This window comes from Marmota flaviventris, chromosome 14, assembly GCF_047511675.1.
Source record: "Marmota flaviventris isolate mMarFla1 chromosome 14, mMarFla1.hap1, whole genome shotgun sequence".
Taxonomy (NCBI): Eukaryota; Metazoa; Chordata; class Mammalia; order Rodentia; family Sciuridae; genus Marmota; species Marmota flaviventris.
The window spans coordinates 11,654,343-11,674,173 of record NC_092511.1 but is presented as its reverse complement, the minus strand read 5'-3'; the positions used below and the strand labels follow the sequence as shown (position 1 = coordinate 11,674,173).

At 44.9% G+C, this 19,831-nt stretch overlaps 1 protein-coding gene across 2 annotated transcripts in view; it reads left to right on the top strand.

The window, feature by feature from the left end:
• Positions 1-19,831, top strand: part of Cyria (CYFIP related Rac1 interactor A) — a 98,730-nt gene that overhangs the window by 53,317 nt on the left and 25,582 nt on the right. For both annotated transcript variants that reach the window (XM_027937899.2, XM_071601353.1), the window contains one exon: positions 16,126-16,205. In XM_027937899.2, the coding sequence (XP_027793700.1) occupies positions 16,136-16,205 (70 nt within the window). In that variant the 5' untranslated portion in view covers positions 16,126-16,135. The remainder of the gene's footprint in view (positions 1-16,125; positions 16,206-19,831) is intronic.

Here is a 19,831-nt window from a genome sequence, read left to right as displayed (position 1 = left end):
CTTGTGACTCTGGCACTTGCTAGTGTTATAACCACTGGTGTCTTCTGTGTCCCTCAGGCCAGGGCCACACAAGAACCTTTTCTGACCTGCCCAAGGGCCAAGCCCCATTTATATGCCATAGGCTCTCGGCTCCTGCTTACTGGGCTGCAAGTTCCTAGATAATCAATAGCCAATATTTTCTGACTTTTTCTTCCTTTGCTGCGCCTCCCCAGCACACCTTCTGTTTATGGCTCTATACTGCCCCTCGTGAGGACCAGGCCTGCTGGCTGCGTATTTCCCTTCCCCTGGATCAACCACTTCTCTTCATTCTTGTCCACATGAGCCTCCTGTTACTTTTTTTAAATGCCGGATCCTGTTGTCACTCATCTAGGAAGCTTTCCCCAGCGTCACCTGCACCCATTTGCTCTTAGAAACCTGACTCAGTGCTGCACAGCTCAAGGCCCAGCTGCTTAGTGGTTCCACAGGGTGACTGCTGCAGCACTGCCCTCCTGCCCTGACTCGAGGCCACAGCCATGAGTTCTGTTTTCTGTTTGTGAAAGCATCTACTAATGGCTTTGGAGTACCAGATAAGCAAATAAGCCTGGTAGCTTAGAATGTGGGTTTTCTGTATTCTAGTCCCCATTCTTCTGGGGACTTACTCAGAAGAATGAGCAACTTCCTGGCAACTTACTCAGCTTGTGTTAGTAAACCAGACACAAGAACAGTGCATGCACTTGGGGGGTTGATTTGTGGGTTGAATTTGACAATCTCTGAGGTGTTTAGCCCAGTGTCCACCACAGAACACATGCACACTCCATGGAAGCGGTTGGTATTATCCAGCTAAGTAAAGGATCAGTACTCATTCAATTCCATGGTTTTTTGGCTGTAGCTCAATGCATATGAGCAGTGTGCTCTGTCTGCCAAAACTCTCAGCACCATCTTGGGCAGCACCAGTGGAGATGCAGGGTCCAGATGGAAGACCATGGAGGCCTGCTGCTCAGACCACACTGGCGCTGGATCCCACACAATGCTAGAGGTGTCCTTAGAACAGTGAGAGAGAGAGAGAGAGAGAGAGAGAGAGAGAGAGAGAGAGAGAGAGAGAGCACACCCCTCATATCAGGAGGACCTCAGAACCTCCTCTCTCCTGGGAGATGTAGGAGGAAACCTGTTCTGTTTAAAGAGGGGGTGTTATAGGTGGCCACGGTGTCTTTCTGAGTTTTCAATTATTCCACACTGTGTGTGTGTACACATGTGTATGTGGAGTTCCTCCTATGTGTCAGGCCCTGTTCTAGAAGTTGAGTGGTTACATCAATCAATGGTGATACAGATCAAAAAGAGAACTATAGATTGGGGGTGAGGTGGCTGTGCTGAACATCGGCAGCCAGATCACAGCTCAGTTATGATCAATGGACTGGCCTTTTCTCTGTTTGAAAACATGCAGCTTGTCTTGGCATTTCTGCCAGCTCATCTGCAGCCTCAAGTTGAGCCTGTTGTGAGGTGAAGCCTGCCAGATGCCAGGAGGAACTGGGCATGCAGGAACACGTGACGCTGCCTGTGCCAACACACAGCAGTGACACACACGTCTAAAGCCAAGATGACAGCAGTGAGGGAGATGGCACCAGGAAGATGCCATCTTGGGTCAGTTCTAAACACTTGCCGCCCTGAACACAGTACCAATAGGCACTTGTTGGCTGCCTTTCCTGGTTCCAGAGGAACTCTGACAATGCCCACCTACTGGAAGCAAGCAGAAAAGGGTATGTGCTGGCATTCAGTCCACCTGGCCAAGGGGCAGGCACGCTCTGTATTTGATCAGTCAAATGAGTGCTGTAGAATTCCATCTGGAAATTAAAATCTGAGATGACTTGCCCAAGGTCCCAAAGCTAATAGGGTTTCTAGACCACATAAGGCCTTCCTACCACATTGCACTCTACAAAGTTTGAGCCTGGAATCTTGAGTGCTTTGTCATCAGTGTCCTGGGCATGCAGTTCTAGAGATGGCCAGCAGAGGGCATTATGCACTGGGTTTCTGCAGCCCACTGCCTGAAGCCATGTTGAATGAGCAAATGTCTGCACCCGACTCCATGAGATCTGAATGTCTCCTTGGCAGGAAATCCGCGAGGAGCACGACGGGGTTGTGCAAACAGCCTTACAATGTCTGCTTGTGTGTGTGCACTCGGCTTCTCCCATGTCGCCCACAATGCTCTGTTTTTGTTTTGTTTTTTTGGATAATGGGGCTCCGTGGACCCCTGCTCCTTGTCATGCAAAGGGAGTGACCTGTGTTTGTCATAAATGAGCTCTTGTATGATTAATAGCCATGTGAAGGAGCCCACAGCAGCTGTTGGGCACCCAGCTTCCCGTCTTCACTGACGTGGTGGTTTGCTTGGGCTCTCTTCCCCCACTCCAAAGCCACAGTGCAGAATAAACTGCTGAAAGGAAAATGACTGCAGTTTTTTTAAATGCCTGGCAGGGGGCGCAAGTAAGTAGTGTTACCTAGTCATGGGTGTGAGGATCCTGCCACACACCAGATACCACCCTAGGTACTTTTTATATACATCCTCTGAATTATTAACAACGGAAATGGAAGTATTATGATTTGTGTTTTACCAACAAGGAAAACTTAGATTCTGAAGAGTAGAATGACTCTTTCAAGGCCCCCAACGCTCATGCTGATTCCTTATGATTCCTTTTCTTTCTTTTGGAATGGTTGACTCCATGATCCACACCTTCCTCCTTTGACGTGGCTGCCTATGAACTGAAATTCATGATTTTAGGTTACATGAGGGATTTCCATTCCTAGACTTCAGGGTCTTTATTGCACCTCCCGAAAATGTTTCAGTCGGCATATGTATGTGTTTTTATCAGAAGGCTGATAAAAGTAGTATAGGATCCTAAAACAAAAGGGTCAAAGCTCTCAGAAAAAATGCTTAGATTTGGGGACAGGCTTATTTTCTCCACCTGTTCTTATCCACACCTGTTTTCTCAGTTTGTAGTTGACATCTTTGTGGCCACTGCCCAGCAGTTTATCCAGACTTGGGTTCCATTTCAAGAGCACATTAATGAAGAGATTTGGCTCTGTGCTGGGAGCTAGGGTGGGGTGGGGAAGGGAGTAGCTGAATTGGTGACATTCTGTAAATGAGTAAGACATAGCTCTTCAAAGAATCGGCAGCAGAAAAGGCTGTTAATTATTCCCGGGGGTCGGGAAGGAGGTTCTGGGGAGGAAATGCTGTTTGGTTTTGTTGAAAGGCAGACAGGCCATCCACGGGCGGAGGGAGAAAGGGTATTCCAGGCCAAGGAGACACCAGTGAGACAGTGGAAGCAGGAAGGAGGCGGAGGCGCTGGCAGGTCTGCGGTGTGTCTTGACTGAAGTACAGAGGAGCTTCAGCAGCATGCTGGAAACTTGAAAGGGAGCATCAGGCCGGACTCTACAGCCTTGAATACCCCAATACCGAAGCATGTCTTCCTTCTGCCCTGCTGACTCCATGTGCTTCCGCTCCGGGGTCTGACTCAGAAGCAGCCTGGCACCCAGGCAGCTCGGGGCATCCTACGGCAAACTGTCCCTGTGACCGTCTTCTTGTCCCAGACTGAGGTCCAGGATCTTCGCAGCGGGCTTGGGTCTCCAGCCAGGGCTTCTGCTTTGAAACATTAGGTTTATCTGCAGTGAACGTAGTTTGAAACCAAAGCGACCGTTCCTTCAGAGACTGGGAACAAAGGCAGAGCCACACCTGTCTCTGGGATTTCAAGTGAGTTTGGGCACTTTGGACATGCTTGAAGCTGGAGATTTAATGGAGCATGCCGACTTCCCTTGGCCTCAAATTCTTCAGGATTTCAGCATGTGAGATGGCTTTTGGTAATTTTTTTTTTTTAATGCTCACAGAATTTTGACACCCACATTTCCCAAATACATCTGAACTAGGAACTAATTCCCTCATGTTGTTCACATGTCAATTCCAAAGCTGCCTGTGGTACTCAGGTGGGCCCCCGTCTAAGAAAACCAGGCATCTGAAAGCCATGGGCAGGTCAGGCTGTGGCCCAGGGGCTTCTGGACTCCTCAGGGGGCCTTCCAGGAGCACCTGAGCTCCCGGTGCCTTGACCTGGCAGGTCGTATGTCACCGCCTGACAGAGAACTGTGGGTGGAGGCAGAGGAACTGGAAGAACAGATGTAAGCAGCAGCTGCCGATGGTGCAGCAGCCAAGCAGAGAGAAGGAGAAAACACTGTAAAAACCGTAATGTAAGATAACAGGCACGGAAGAGGCTTAATTCAGCAGCATTTATTTCATACATGAAATTCCAGTAGGTCCTGATCCTGATGAATGATCTGAGGGGCCTAAATTGTCCCAGGTGGGAAGCGAGAGAGGGAGGAGGGTACTGACAATAAGGAATGACTGCAGGGGGGAGAAGGCCCAGAGAGCAGGAGGCGTGGAGGTGGGGGGCGTTACACTGAGAGGGCTCACTGGGGGAATCATCCAGAAGATAAAGCCGATGGAGGGATTGCAGATGGTGCCCAGGCTCCTGGGTGATATAATCAGATGAATGCGCATGCCTTTTGTCACACTGGGGAGGGTGGAAAGCGAGGGTGTTAGGGCCACCCCGAAATTGCTGTGCCTATGGGGAATTCACCCGGAGGTGTGGGCCTGCAGCTGAGGACAGTTGGTTTGCAAAATCCTCCGCAGATGGGTAGAATTTGGAGACAGGAGGGTGTTGCCAGAGAGGGTGAGAAGGGGTTAAGAAAGAAACCCCGGACATGTGAAGGCTGTTGGAGGAAGTGGAAACCCAGGGCAGCACCTGCGGGGAGATGAGTCAGGAGACAGGTGAGCAGGCATCTCATCTGGGGAGGGTCTGGGGAGGCCCCTCTTGCAGGTCCGCTCTCCCAGCAAGAGGGTCCTGTCATTTTCGTAAATCACTGAGAAAGAAGAAAGGGTTTTTTTTGTCACAAGAGCGGACAGTCTGTCGTCCTGTTCACTGGCTTCCGAGCAGCCCAAGCCCTAGGTGGCTTCAAGCGTGCCCTGCTATCGTCTAAACTGAAGCTCAGCCATCCAAGACAGCCTGAGCCTCCTGCCCAACATAACACAGGGGGCGAACGGCATTTCCTAAACAGGCGCCTGGTCTCTGGGCCCCTTGCTCTGCCTGGGCATCTCTTTCCCTTGGCAGTTCATCAGGACCGGCCAGGGTGTGCGGGGACCGTCAGCCTCCTAGGTAAGCAACAGGCATTCCAAACAGAGTCCTCAGGATTTCACAAGTGAAAGTGAACAAATTCACTCAGAATTTCTCGGTGGTGGGCTGCTCCGGAGCCCAGCCCAGCCTGATTGCTTCCATACTCTGGCATTTGAAATTGAGGGACACGTTGACTTTCTTTCCCTGAAAAAGGAACCTAATTTGCCCTCATTTCTTGGAGACTTTTTGCTGCTGTAATGTTGGTGTTTATGGAAAAATTAGCTATGATGAGGTAATAGTCTATTTTAGAAAAACTGAACTCAGATATTGAAAGGGCTATTTTAAACCTGCACTTAATTGTTCAATTCCATAATGGTCTCTCGGTGTTTTTTTGGAGAATTCCCATGGATTACCTTACAACTGGACTCCAGCAGCTTGTATTCCACAGAGAACACCAAGCCCTTCTGAGGGACACCGTGGTATTAATGATCGATGAGAATATTCAAAGCGTTTTCCCATTTGAGTGCCATTACTTGTGGTGTTAAAACATTTTGAAAACACATTTGAGCCATTAACTCATTTTTATTGTCAGATGAAAGTGCTTAATAGACTCACTCCACTGCAGTTTCCCTCCTTCATCTTGGAAGGAAAACGTCTTTGGATTCTTGGTAACACATTGGACAACGGAACAGAAAACCTCATGACTTCATCACAAAAGTGGCAGATGAGGACGGGCCTTGCAGCCCACCCAGCTACGTAATATTGCTAATCTGGTTCAGTAAAGTCCGTGTCCTGGAACTGAGAAGATAAGCTGCTTCATTCCATTGGTCTGTCCTACCCCACCCCCAACACCAAAAAGCAGCTAATTGCCTCATTTTTAAGTGCGACTCTCTTTTAATTGAGAAGTGTTTTCTTAAAACTGCTTATTTTCCATCCTATACAACATAGACTCACGGTTAACTAGAAGCTGGTGATTTGGTTTGCTTCGAATTCAAAACAGGTAGTGTAAAGGTTGTCTAAGTGGGTTCTGCAGGTACCAGGAGGAAGTATCCCTGAGCCGTGTGGATATTATTTGTCAGCTGGGTCCCTTTCTGTGGGGACAACATGCAGGATGCAAGCAAGCTAATGGTTCATGGGAGGAACCAGAGGTGTCCTTGACCTTCCAGGACAGTATGGGGAGTGTCACTGACAGCGGCCACCATAGGGGCTTCCTCTCATGATCACTCCAACCTGAATCTTGTCTATCAGCCTCAGTACATTGGTGTCATCACTCTACCCAGATCACATGCAGTCCCCAGAAACTTGCCTGAAACCCAGACTGGACTGCTTTTCTCTGATCTGCTGGGGAAGTAGGAGGGGTTTCTCCAGCTCTCAAGGTTTGGGCCTGCAATAAACCAGCAATGCGCAGACCAACAAGAGAAAAGGCATACAAACTTACTACCATGCAGGTGCCCCCGAGTCACACAAGTGTGGAACTCAGAGAAGGACCAGGTATTTGAGCTTCAGTGCCTCTTCACAGAGGAGCAGGAAGTGGGGGCTGTAGGGCATTTTGGAGAAAGAGTAAATGATTTTCATGGGAGATAAATGGGCCTGAAGGACAGAATAGCCAGGACAGCATTCCCCGAGGCTGGGGGTCCACTCCAGTCTTCCTTCCTACAAGTTAATCCTCTGGCAGACCTGGCCCTAGGTAGAGGGGGATCTTGAGAGAAAGACCCTTCCTTCACTTCAGGAGGGAAAGAGGGGTGAGAGACAGGGGTGTGGGGAAGGCCAGAGAGTCAATTGTTCTCCAGCAGCAAACGCACTCAACACGTCCAAGTGTCACACATACCGTGAGGTATTGTTTCCTGATCCTCAGCAAATTGTGGAGCCCCCTTGTAGTTAGGAGATTCGACTTATGACAAAGCTAGGTGAGCAGGTCACAGGTGCACTCATCTGGGAGAGAAGAACCCACATCCTACTCAGCTCTGCCTCCAACCCTGGGCAGGTCACTAGCTATACAATTATTTCCTCAACTTCTGGATTCCATAAGCCAGTCAAATTTCCAAGTAGACTTTGGGGACTTTGGATATAACCATCGGCCTCACTCTGTAAGATAAAGGACAACACTGTAACCTAGAAGTGGCTGGCCACCTTTAACTTTCTGAGATTCATGAGGAAGCCATTGTTTTTCTCATTTGCTTTGGACTGGTGCTTGGGAACCACCAGACAGAGAAGTCTTCAGGATTTCTCTCCCAGTGCTTACTACAGACGAGGCCCTGCTCTTAGTGCTATAGATGCGATGAGGTGTAAACAGCAGGACCCCACGTCCAGGGAGTCATAGGGGCCAGCCTGTAATTACGGTATTTTCTGATGGGTGCCATCGCAGAGTATACCCTGTGTGTTAAGTAAGCAGGGGTGGGCTTTGTTTTTGTTGGAATGGAGCAAAAGAGTAGGGAGGGCTCATGAGGTTCTTTCCGGACTTCCACAGCCATACTTGGAGGAACATGTGGGGAGGGTGGTTGCTGGTGCTGAGAGGTCAGGCCCTGCTCTATCCTGTACCAGCATCAGCAAGGTTCTAAATCCCTAAGATTAACTCTGTCTCTAAAAATAAGATACTGACAGTTCCTATTTCATATGGTTGTTGTGAACATTAAAATATGATAATACATGGGATGGTGTCGTTACTGTGGCCTGCAGGTCACGGAGAATATTAAGCAGAAGAAGCCACAGGTTCAAGGGCCCTGTGGCCCTAAGGAGGCAGTGAGGGAAGTGCAGGGTATGTCCAGAGTGGACGAGGCAGGGATAGGTGGAGAGAAAGCAGGGACAAAAGGTGAGCAGAGGACAGGCTTTCTGTGCCCAGGGTGTGACTTTGCATGTACAGACCCTGCAGGCATCGGGGAGCATTTTAGGAAAGGAATCAATTTTATGTTTAGAAAGATGGTGTTGCCAGCAGCATGGAACGAGTGGGAGAGTGACAGGACTGGGTCAGGAAGGCCGTCTGCAAGCTGTTGGCAGGACATGGGCAGGCTCTGCTGGGGTCTGGATTGGGGTGATACAACCCAAGGTGAGAGAAGGGTGCACCACCGCTAGGAACCAGCAGGGGGCTGCACTTGCTGGAGCCTGGGCACCCTGTGTTGGTATGCTCCAGCCAGAGCCTCCTGCCAGGGAGCAGGGACCCTCCAGAGACAATGGCTTGTTATTTTTTTTTGGGGGGGGTGGTAGAGAGGATTGAACCCAGGGGCACTTAACCAATGAGCCACATCCCCAGCCCTGTTTTATATTTTATTTAGAGACAGTCTCACTGAGTTACTGAGCACCTTGCTGAGTTGCTGAGGCTGGCTTTGAACTCATGATCCTCCCGAGCCACTGTGACCACAGCCCTGCACCACTGTGCCCGGCTGAGACAGTGGCTTTATGTCTTAAAGATGGATTTGATATGTCAGTAGGGACAGTGTGGCTCTGAGAGCCAACACATGTCTCTCTGATTCCTTGGCTGTAGTGTGCTGTAGATCCATGGACCAGTGTTTGTGTGTTTTGTTTTTGTTTTTCTAAATTAAAGCTTTAAAAAGAGTCTTCTAGTTCCTCTGCTGTGGGGTGCATTCTGATGAAATGTGGGGATGCTCTCGGACTACAGATCAGGAGTCCAGGAGCCATCTGGATGACCTAGGGAAGGACAGCTACTGTACCTGGTCATGGAGCTCCTGTCTGTAAATGGGTCTAATAAAACCTCCCCTACCCACAATACATGCTTACGTTGAGGATAAACGTGGCCAACACATCTTTAGCAAAGATGTGATATTACAAATGTATGTTATTATTGTTTATATAATGCGTTGTCAAGAAAAAAAGTTGAGTGAACTAGTCTTTCTTAATCCCCAAAATGTTGAGTTATAAATCATCCAAGTCTGCTTTCTAAAAGTTCTTGCACCAGGGACACTAACTATCCTAGGATCTGGAAGGTACTTGCTGAAGGAAAATGCTACAAACTGACCCCTTCTGATAGAGGGATTGAGATTGTCATCTTGGACCTTAAGAAAAACTATTAGAAAACAAAACCTGGTAGGGCTACTATTTTATTTATTTTCTTACCTTCTGCTCTTTGTTGTAGAAGAAGGTGGTGTTGACTTAGGAATTATTCTTCCACTTAGTGATAGCTAAAAAAAAAATAAATCTTCTGGGTGTTTCTATAAGATCTTTAATCATGAAAACTGATCACTGAAATCTTGGTGTGCCCGGGCAAAGGTAATTATTCACATTGCTCTGCACCCTGAGCTTGTGTCCTTTGTTGTATGTTGTTCACAGAAAACAAAACCTTCCCTGCAAACAACTCTCACATCTTTTTTAAACAAGGCCTGGTTGCTTTCATTTGGCTTTATGCTCGGGGAATGCAGCTGATAGTATCATTTCATTTTTTTTCCATCCAAAATAAATAAAGTTCAAATAGTGTATGTGGGGGAGGGATATTAATTCTCTCCTCTTTTTGGAAATTGGAAATATTAGCAGAGGATGATTTTTTTTAGAGTCAGTGTTTCACCCAGTAGTGCAACAGCCTGCCCCGTACATGTGCCTTTGAGCCCAGAGCCAAAGCAGTGGTCACAGGAAATACCACGAGTACATCCAAAAGTGTCCCCCCCGTGAAGACGGGTGCCTCCCTTGGCAGAGTCGTGCCGGCAGCCTAAAGTGACAAGAGAAACACCCTCCGTCTGGACTCTGGAAAAGAAAAACAAAATTGAAGTCCTGTTTGGAATTAATCTTACAGCCTGGAGAAATAAACCTGCTTTGGGGTACCTGCCCAGGCACTGGCCTCGCTTCTTCTCACTTCTCATGTCCCCCAGCTGCAGGCGCTCGCTCAGCACCCTGAGCTTGTGTCCTTTGTTGGATCTTCACTTCAGACTTCTGCAGTTTCCTCTTTTCTGAATTCAGCGACACATACTTCCCCTTACCTGCCCTGAGTGTGCTCATGGAGAGCAGACCTTTAGGATCTGAAGGAAGCTCTAAGACTCTCTCCCAGAAAAGTGAGCTGATCTATCCGACAACGCAACGTCCTGCAGGCCTTCTGGAAGACCACAGGCTCTCTGACGTGCCCAGACGGGGGCTCTGGAACTCCAGGTCCCCTCCTGTGCAGAACAGAGCATAGACTGTGAGTTCCCCACTTTTCAATGTCACTCAGACTCTCTTCCACTCTCTTGTGATCTTTGGAGAGTGGTCGACCACTCTGAATCTCCTGCTGTTCCACTGTGAAGATAATCATCGCTACTTGAAGGAAATGAAGTGTGAGGAAGCCCAGATGTGCTGCCAGACACACAGTGGGCCCTCGATAAAGCGCTGATGAGCCTGTCTCTCATACGTAATATGACAGCGGCCACTCTCCCCACTCTGGTATTTCAGGGTACTAGGTACATGCTGTCATTCTCACATGTTGACATTCAGTGGACACCTTTGAGCACTTTTCCAGAGTCCAGATGGAGGGTGTTTTAGGAGGTATTCTGTGCTCCCAAATAGATTCTGTTCTCAAAATAGTGCTGGCTCCTACAGTCAGTGTATCTCAGCTGAGCCCTAAGACCATGGCTCCCCTCAGGTAGCCCCAGTCCCTTTAGAAGGCTGGCTGTCAGCCCTTGTCCTTTGGTATTTCCTTCCTTCCTTTCTTTCTATGAGAAATTGAACCCAGGGGCGTTTAACTACGAAGCCACATCCCCAGCCCTTTTTTATATTTTATTTCAATACAGGGTCATGCTGAGTGGCTTAGGGCCTTACTGAGTTGCTGAGGCTGGCTGTGAATGTGTGATTCTCCTGCCTCGGTCTTCCAAGCCTCTGGGATTACAGGCATGTGCCACTGTTCCCGGTTTTCATTTCTTTTCAATAGACGTATTTCATGAGCCACTTTGATTAGGTTTTCTTCGCTAGGTGATTGTATTTTCCTTAAATGTGTTATGAAGTGGGCACATATAAACACAGTTGTTTGGTTAAAAAATGTAGTTTTTTTTGTGATTGTTTGAACATTACAATAGAATCACCTCGGTATTCATATTTTTAGAAGCATTTGTTTACACTTGGGGTATCTTATTATCTGAATATCCTGACCTCTAATTGTTACAGACTTGTGCAAATATTGTTTCTCTGAAAATCTAGTTTCCTTTCAAATGGATTTGTGTTTTCCAATTAACTTCTATACTTAATTTTAATGAGTCTAAATTCTGTAATCACTTAACAATATATCTTTCTCTTATGCATATTTTGAGGCTTAAATAAGAAATATAACTAAAATACACTGTCTGGCATGTAGAAAAATCTCTTTCAGGTACTAACACCTGTCAGTACTTACCTGATTATAGCTTGGTGTGAAAGAGACACACATAAAGGGTTATGGATCTTGGGAGAGCCAACATGAACGATTGAAAAACTGCAGATCATATGATTCTGGGGATGTTGCATGTATTTCCTTGATTCCCTGAATATCTTAGACTGTCGGGTGTGTTTCAATGTTGAGTAATTACAGCTGGTATTCGACAGCAGTTTACAGAATACATGGAGCTCGTATAGCATTTGTTCAGTCTTTGCAAGAGTTTGATGCAGATGATAATGATCATGTTCTAGTCCTGTTGTATGGATAAGGAACTCAAGATTCACAGCCAAAATGACTTGCTCAGGAACAGTGGGGAGTTAGATTGCACCTCATATTTGTGGGCTCTTTCAAGCACTCCTCTTTATGATCCTGCCCATCTGCTCCACAATACACAGATTTTGCATCCTTGGTTGGTCTTGTTATTTTGACCTGCTTTATGCTTTAGATTCTCAAGACTGTGTGTTCATCTTTATGGGTAAGTCTAGGCTGCAGTGCTGTGGGAAAAGAGGCCCAGCTAATTGCTGAAGCCATCTTGCCAGAGCCCAAGGACCCAGATGTCTGTGTACCTTCACTTTGGTGGAGAAGGGCTGGTGTCCAGAGAGTTCTGGACATGGGGAAAAACTGGCAGCTCTGAGAGCAAAAGGCTATCCCAAGTGGCCATTGATAAGAGGACCATCTCCCAGTGTTGTTCTCCAAACAGGGAGCAGCCCAAGCAAGGGGGTCCAAGAGCCTCTGTTCAGTGCCCCATTTCCTCATGTGTACCTACCCAACTGGTGCATCTGTTCCTGTCTCTTCACCTGGTGACCAAGGCCTTGTACTCTGTCCTTGTCTGTGTCACACCCTCCCCACAGGAGGAAATTTAGATCTTGGAACATCAGGGACAACACTGTGACTGCATCAATTCCAGGGAGAACTTAACTAGAACTTAACTAGAGATGACTTTGCATGGTGACAGAGGAGTCAGTGTGTGTGTGTGTGTGTGTGTGTGATGTGTGTGTGTGTGTGTGCTGCACATACGTGTGCCCATGTGTGGTGAAAGGAAGCTTGACTGTTACTATATGAGCAACATACTAGTGTCAATTAGTAAACAAGCCTGTGACACCTCTCACCTCCTCCTTTATGGATTCTATTGTATTTTAGTGTTTTTGCAAGTACTTTTTTGTCATACTTCTCTCTTTCAAATGGTCTTCCTGTCCCTCTTTTGTCATTGGGGAGACCTTACTCTCCTTTGAACTTACTGAAGCAGCTTCTTTACCTATAAAACTGGTAAGAATTGTCATTGTCTTATGAGACCTGGGTGAAGGTCTTCATGGGCACTGAGAGTTCTGGCTCGACTGCTGTGTGCCCTCTGATGTAAGTCCCCACAGCACATAGAAGGGTGGCAAGTAGCTGACCTACCTGGGACAGATAAGCACAGGTCACAGTAGGAGGGTAGCCAGGAAGCTCCTGATAGTACACTGAAGCCGGAGTCCCCAGCATTTCAGAGACCACCCTGGACTGCCAGGCAGCCCACTCTGCCACTGTTCAGCTGGGAAACCACTGCTGTGCCCACGGGGTCTCTGTGCTCAGATACAACTTCCTCTGCTCCTAACTGGAGATGGGTTTTTGTCTTGACCCTTAACCATGGCCATGTACTTCCCCAGTGTAACCTGCTGATGTTGTGTTCTGAACACTAAACCTTGAAGGAGACCAGCTTATTTTCTCCTTTGCTTCGACTACCTGGAAGCTCAGATCAAATTGATAAACCATCCCCAGAAAATGGCCCAGATAACCTGTAGGTCACATACTGCTTTCCTCTCTCTTCTCATCTTACTATTCCGCTATTCTTCCCCTTTTCCAACTTACTTTGAAGGCCTCCCTGCACCAGAAGAAACTCCCTTGAATGCTTCTCACCCTTGCAGAGAGCATGGACATCAAATTCCTTTGCCATGAAGGAGATGGAATGAAATTCTTCTGTACTGATCTTTCATTGGGTTTGAAGGCATGTTTTCTAGGCTTCATAGGACTAGACTTGACCCCTAACACCTAACAGGACACAGGTCCCCACAGTCATTGCTCCAGATGTTCTGATAGATGACGCATCTAGGATCCTGGGCATTCCAGGTGACTGAACATGGTTAAGGCTAGAGTCAAGCTCCAGATTATTTGTCCATATTAGCCAGTCAACTCAGCCTTTTGAAGAGAGAAAATTCTACAGCTAATACTTGGATGCATTTCTGTGTATGTTTGTTTCCGTCTGTTACAAACTTCAAAGGCTTGGCCTATTTCCCACCCAGCTACTTGGACACTAAAATCATGCCCAGGACAGAATTTAACAAGAGAGCTAAATTCACCAAAGTGTCTTGTGACACATTCATAGCACAGAAATAAGGAAATTAAGAACATTTTTCTTCCATTAAGTCATTACATATGTAAGCCAGGGCTTTTGCTAAATGGTGGAATCATCTTCCCACAAGAAGGGTCTGCAGGTTTGATCTCAAATTGCTCATTAAACTGGCAATATTCTTCCCTAGAGAGGCAGGGGCTCATGAACGCTGCCCAGTGGTGGAACGGTCTGGGTCAGCTGCAGCCGTTCAATTTGGCAGAACCCACTTCACACAGGGCTTTGCTCAAGAATATCTGCAAAGGAAATGTGCATAAAAGCAGGAGAGAAAGGAAGAATGACAGAGGGATAGGGAAGACCTTTTGGAAGAGGGAAATATGGTGCTTGTTTTCCATTGCACACACATGCACACCCATGTGCATGCCCAGGTAGTCATGCACCTCAAGGAAGGAGAGGTCTAGGACATATCTAGTCCAACCTGTTCCCCAACACATAAGTCATTTTTATAGCATCATTCAGGATGATGCTATACTACTTAGACATCACCAGTGAGAAAAAGCGCATTGTTTCATAAGGCAAATTACTCAATATTCAGGCAATTCTAATGGCTAGATATTTTTTTTCAGAACATTGAATGAAGACCTTTCTCCTTATTTCCCCATTGATCCTATCTTCCCTGGAGCCACATACAGTCTATCAAATTCACCTTCCATAGGAACATCCTAAATAAGTATGTGAAGGCTGTTAGGATAATCAGGATGATGATGATGATAATGACAACTCTTATTGTCATCCTGTAGCAAGAGCTTATAACTCTTTTTTTAAAAATTTTGTCTAAGTGCTGCACTAAGCATTTTGCATTATCATTTCAATAGATACTTTTCAAGAACTTGTTTTGCAGATAAGGAACTTGAGGATCACAGGAATGAAGTGGCTTGCCCTCCATGGTTAGAGGTAGCAGGAAGCAGAGCTGGGATTAGGATGAGGCCTTGTGGCGAGGAGTAGACTCTCTAAATGGTTTCTTTTCTGATTTCGTGTTAGTAGGTTCTCCCATGAGGGAGGTCTGCAGCTGCATGAGTGGTTTCTCAGTGGAAGAGCAAGGAGGCCAGATTATATTTGCTGCATCTTCTCACACATAGAGTCATCTTTTAAGTCCATTTTTCTCTTGATACATCTTTCTCATGTAGTGGTGTATTTTTTAAAAATTTCCATATCAACATTATTACTCTCAGAAGCCATAGCATACAAAATTGCAGCCCAGCAGTTCACTGGTCATGATTTTTTTATATTGATCTTTCAAAAAATGGGTATGGAAGTCACAAGGGTTCATTTGTAGCAGAGTTAGAAGATTGCTTTCTAAGTAGCTCAGACCTAGTGCCTGCAGGCTGCTCCAAAAACACGTGTTGAATGAATGAGTGAATGAATGGGTGAGTTTAGTCTGGAGAGGTGTAGACGACAGTTTAATGTCTACATCTAAGAATAGTGGAAATTTTGCTGTTTAAAAATCACCATAAGGGCTGGGGATATAGCTCAGGGGTAAAACACCCCTGGGCTCAATATCCAGTTCCCCCCAAAATATGTAACAAATTTCTATTTCTCTGTTGATTTGAAACACTTTTTAAATGTCTTAGACTGCTGCTTCATTGGTAAGTTTTGGATATTAGCCTTTTAATTTTTACTCTTCATTAAGTGTCCAGTCTCTTTACCATTGAAATGTCCCATTATGAGACCTTTGATTTGTCTATAGTTACATTCTAAGAAGTTTTGTTTCTTATACCCACTGGCAAGTCCCTGGAACCCCTAATCTGTGTTTTCTGAATTGTTTCCCATGAATTTTAAGAAACTTACCTTTCTAGACAGATATTTTAGAAATACCCTCTTTTTTCTGCTTATCCATTGACATGGTATGTTCCCAACAATGTAAATGTCCATGTACATGGAAATGAGGCAGAGCTGGAGTATTAACTGTGAGGATTCAGAGGATCAGTGAAGGGGAAAGGAAGCATTGTGCAGAATACACAAAGCTCTACTTCCTAAAATTGAAATACCTAATTATTTTAATAGGATGTTCATGGTTAATTTTTTTTATATGTAGTGAAAGAGATACAAGGTGCAAGTGTATTCTCCTGAGAGACATTATGACACATTTTTTTTTTATCACTGTCATATGGTTTAGGCCAGATGTACCTATGTTTTGGAGATACAGCACCTCGGAGATATTTATCTGTAACCAATTGAGGAATGAGTTACCCATCTTCAGGAATGGAGGTGTCTTCTTTTTGGTCTTCAGAGGTAGTTAAAGGTCTATTTTTTATATCTCTAAGTGATTTGTTTTTGTGTTGCCTTTCTAGGTTTGCTGGGATGGGAAACCTGCTCAAAGTCCTTACCAGGGAAATTGAAAACTATCCTCATTTTTTCCTGGATTTTGAAAGTAAGTTCCAAAAATTATAGCATAATAATGGAAACTTTTTGCTTTTTATAGCTTGTTGGTAAGGAAATTAACAATAAGATTTTATATGATACTTAAACCAAATCCAAATGGTATTCTGCATTTCTTTCTGAAATCATTTCTAAAATCAGTTTATTTCTCTTTCTTCCTGTTTTTTGGAAGCCTAGTAGAAAACATTTTTAGAATGTCCTTGGTTTTCTTTGATTTTAGAAATGATGAGCTTTTACAGGTGTAGCATAAATCATTATTCACCTTTTCTGAAACTTGGTATGAATTACTATGTCATAATCCAAAAAAGTAAGCATATTCATTTATGTAGATTAATATAAAACAAATATCACTAGAAGTGAAAGAAAAAAGTGATCAATACCATAAATAAGGCTTACAGATTATTTTTTGTTAGTCATATCCATCTGTTCTTTATGGAGTTTTTGATTGTATAAAATCATTTTAGGATTTGGGATAAACATTTTATGCAAAAAGTTGATGTCTTTTTATCAAAAGCATTATTTTTTTCCCTCAGGTAAAAATTGTTAAGAATCTTGACAGAATAACGACAGACTCTTAGTTTATTTTATTGATGGTAAACATGTGCAAATGTTTATGTTTATTCCAACTTAGCTCAAGTTTCTGCCTTTGACTTGTGTTACCCTCTTTTAAAATTATAATTCCACAATAGCAAGCACAGTTGAATGTCTCTTCTTCAGTATTAACATTGCTGTGCTTTAATCTACTTTAAGTTTTGATTTTTTTTTTTTTTTTTTTTTTTTTTTTAAATTTAAATTCCTAATATTTCTTTTTTTTTTTTTTTTTAGAATTTTTTTTTTTTTTTAATTTTTTATTGTGGGTTGTTCAAAACATTACAAATTTCTTGACATATCATATTCCACACTTTGATTCAAGTGGGTTATTTTCAAGCATTTTATCAATACTAATGAAAATAGTTGGAGCTTCCTCATGTTTAGATTAAACCTCCTTATATATAGATTAAACAGATTTATTAAGTGCTAGAAAACCTTTCCAAGGGGCGATATAACAAAAAGTGAAAGCTCCTTAGGTGTATCTTTTCACGATATTTGGTGTGTTTAAAAGTTTACTTGAAAAGGAAAAGTGTCCCCAAAACTCATATATCTGAAAACATAATCTGGATTATGTTCACCTACAGATTTCTTCTGGTTTCACCCAGTCTTTTGTTGTTGTTGTTGTTGCTCTTTGGCTTGGGATGGGTGGATGGATGGATGAGTCATTCATGATATATTAATAACTTTAAAGAATTTTTACAAAACAAATTGTGGACAGTCTTACTGCCCTTTTTATTATTTACATTTTTAATTGCACCCTTCCATTTCTTATCATGTGCATTCTGCATTGTTGGATTCAGCACACCAAGGCTAAAAACAGCAAGGAAATACTCTGTTCACTGGCAACTCTGGGGCATATCAGCACCCAAAGTAGCCTTTCTGGAAGCCCTAAATTCCATATGCACCTGCCACAGGTCAGTGATCCCACTTGCCTGTTTGGTTGTTCTTGGACCTCTGGCTTTCCACACTCCCATAAAGACCAGTGTTGCCGGGTGGGCGCAGGGGCGCACGCCTGTAATCTCAGCAGCTCAGGAGGCTGAGACAGGAGGATCACGAGTTCAGTGCCAGCCTCAGCAAAAGTAAGGTGCCAAGCAACTCAGTGAGACCCTGTGTCTAAATAAAATACAAAATAGGGCTGGGAATGTGGCTCTTTGAACTCCAGTGCCCATGAATTCAATCCCCAGCACCAAAAAAATAAAAAAGATCAGGGTTGAGTTCTTTTCCAGTCTAATTATAAAAACATTTAAAGTGAAACATGTAAAGGCTGCAGGGAGAAAGCAGGGGTTTTCAACTGGTGGTCCCTGGAGCTCTGAGACTCTGCCTCAGGAATCCCCTCCCCACTTGGAGAGCAGGCAAGTGGCACTGAGAGGGTCTGTGCCCCTTCTCCCTCCCTTCTAGCCAAGCACTGCGGTCTGCTCGCTCTTGTACTCTGGGCATTTTCTGAACATTTCATCTAAGGAAAGGTCATGGTGGCAAAATGCAGCATTTAGAAATCAAGTTTCGATGCTGTTCATGGTACAAAACATCCATTCGTGGAGATTTGTATATCCTCAAGAGAAGTAAGAATAGACTGGGATCCCACGTCTGGTGGCTCACCACTAAGGCTAGAGTTACAAGATTTAAGGAAAATATAAAACTGTAAATTTAGAAAAATGTGTAAAAGTCTATTTTCTCATCAGTCCCAAGGAGAAAATTAACTTTATTCTACCAAGAGTCTGGGAAGATAACTAACTGGGCCGAAGTCACATGGAGGCTGATTAGGGACCTGAAATGGGGACACAGGCCTCTTTAGCTCTCCTCCTTCTTTAAGTGCTCATCACTAGCAGCTTCCTGGAAGTCCACAGCCATCATAATCTCTTCCTAATTAGAGACGGATCCGCAAACTAAGACATACCATGGAAAAATATTAATTTGGGTATTTTTTATCCTAAAATAAATAAGTTGGAGGGATAGGAAAGATGGGCTGCAGGCATGATTTGCCCTTGAGTCTGTAGATTTCAGGTCAATCTAGTAAAGGAATGTTGGGTGTAGCTGTGACCATTCATATAAGCCTCGCAACTGGGGACACAGAACTAAGTGAGAACAGTCATTGTCTAATGAAGCCTCAGGCAAGAGTGGAGAATGATGTAGGCACAGAAGTGAAGACCAACTAAGGAGAGAGACCCAGTATGCCATGGGAGTAAAGAAGGAAAAAGAACACACAACTGATGGGAGGCTGCGGAACAACCAGGAGGTCTCTTCTTGCAAGAGGTGGCATTTGGAAAAGGCTTCGAAAGATGAGTTGTTTTCTGAAGGCACAGATGGGGTGAGGAGTCTTCCAACAGATGGGACAGTGTGATTAAAGGCATGGGCCCTGGAATAGGAAGGGTATGTTTGAAGAACAGCAAGAAGTTAGACAGAGCCACCAAATGCCTTTTGGAAAGAACTGGGGGCTGAAATGGAAGGCTAGCTTGGGTTAGACCCTGAGAGTACAGTTGCCAAGCTGAGGAGCTGAAGGCTGCAGCTCTCTTCTTCAAGGAGAAGAGTGGAAATCCTGTGGAAAAGCAAGGAAGCAGACAAGATGTGAGCAAATGGGAACTTTAGGCACGCTCATGCTGGGAGGGGGCTTGAGTAGGTAGAGGGTCTTGAGAAGAAGGTTCAGAGCCAGCTCAGCCCAGGCAGACAGGAGAACACCATGCTCAGGAGGAATGCAGATGATTCAGGTGCTACAAGGCGGTCAGAAAAGACAGAGCATGAAGGGGATGATCAAATGGGCAGTGAGCTGACACTGGTGGCCCCCAGGAAAGCAGATGGAAGATGTGTGGCTTTGTGTACGAAGGGTGCATGGGAAAGAGTTAAGGGTGAGGGGCAGAGGGGGACGAGGCTGCACAGCATGTAGCGACAGCTTAAATGACTTTGGCACTTCTGCTTTGAGCATTGAATATTCTTTTTGAAGTCAGCAATGGAATATAATTGAACTGGGTCAAATAGATATAATTAGGTTGGGTCAAAACGTAATACAAAATTAGACACATCTGTCCTTGGGTT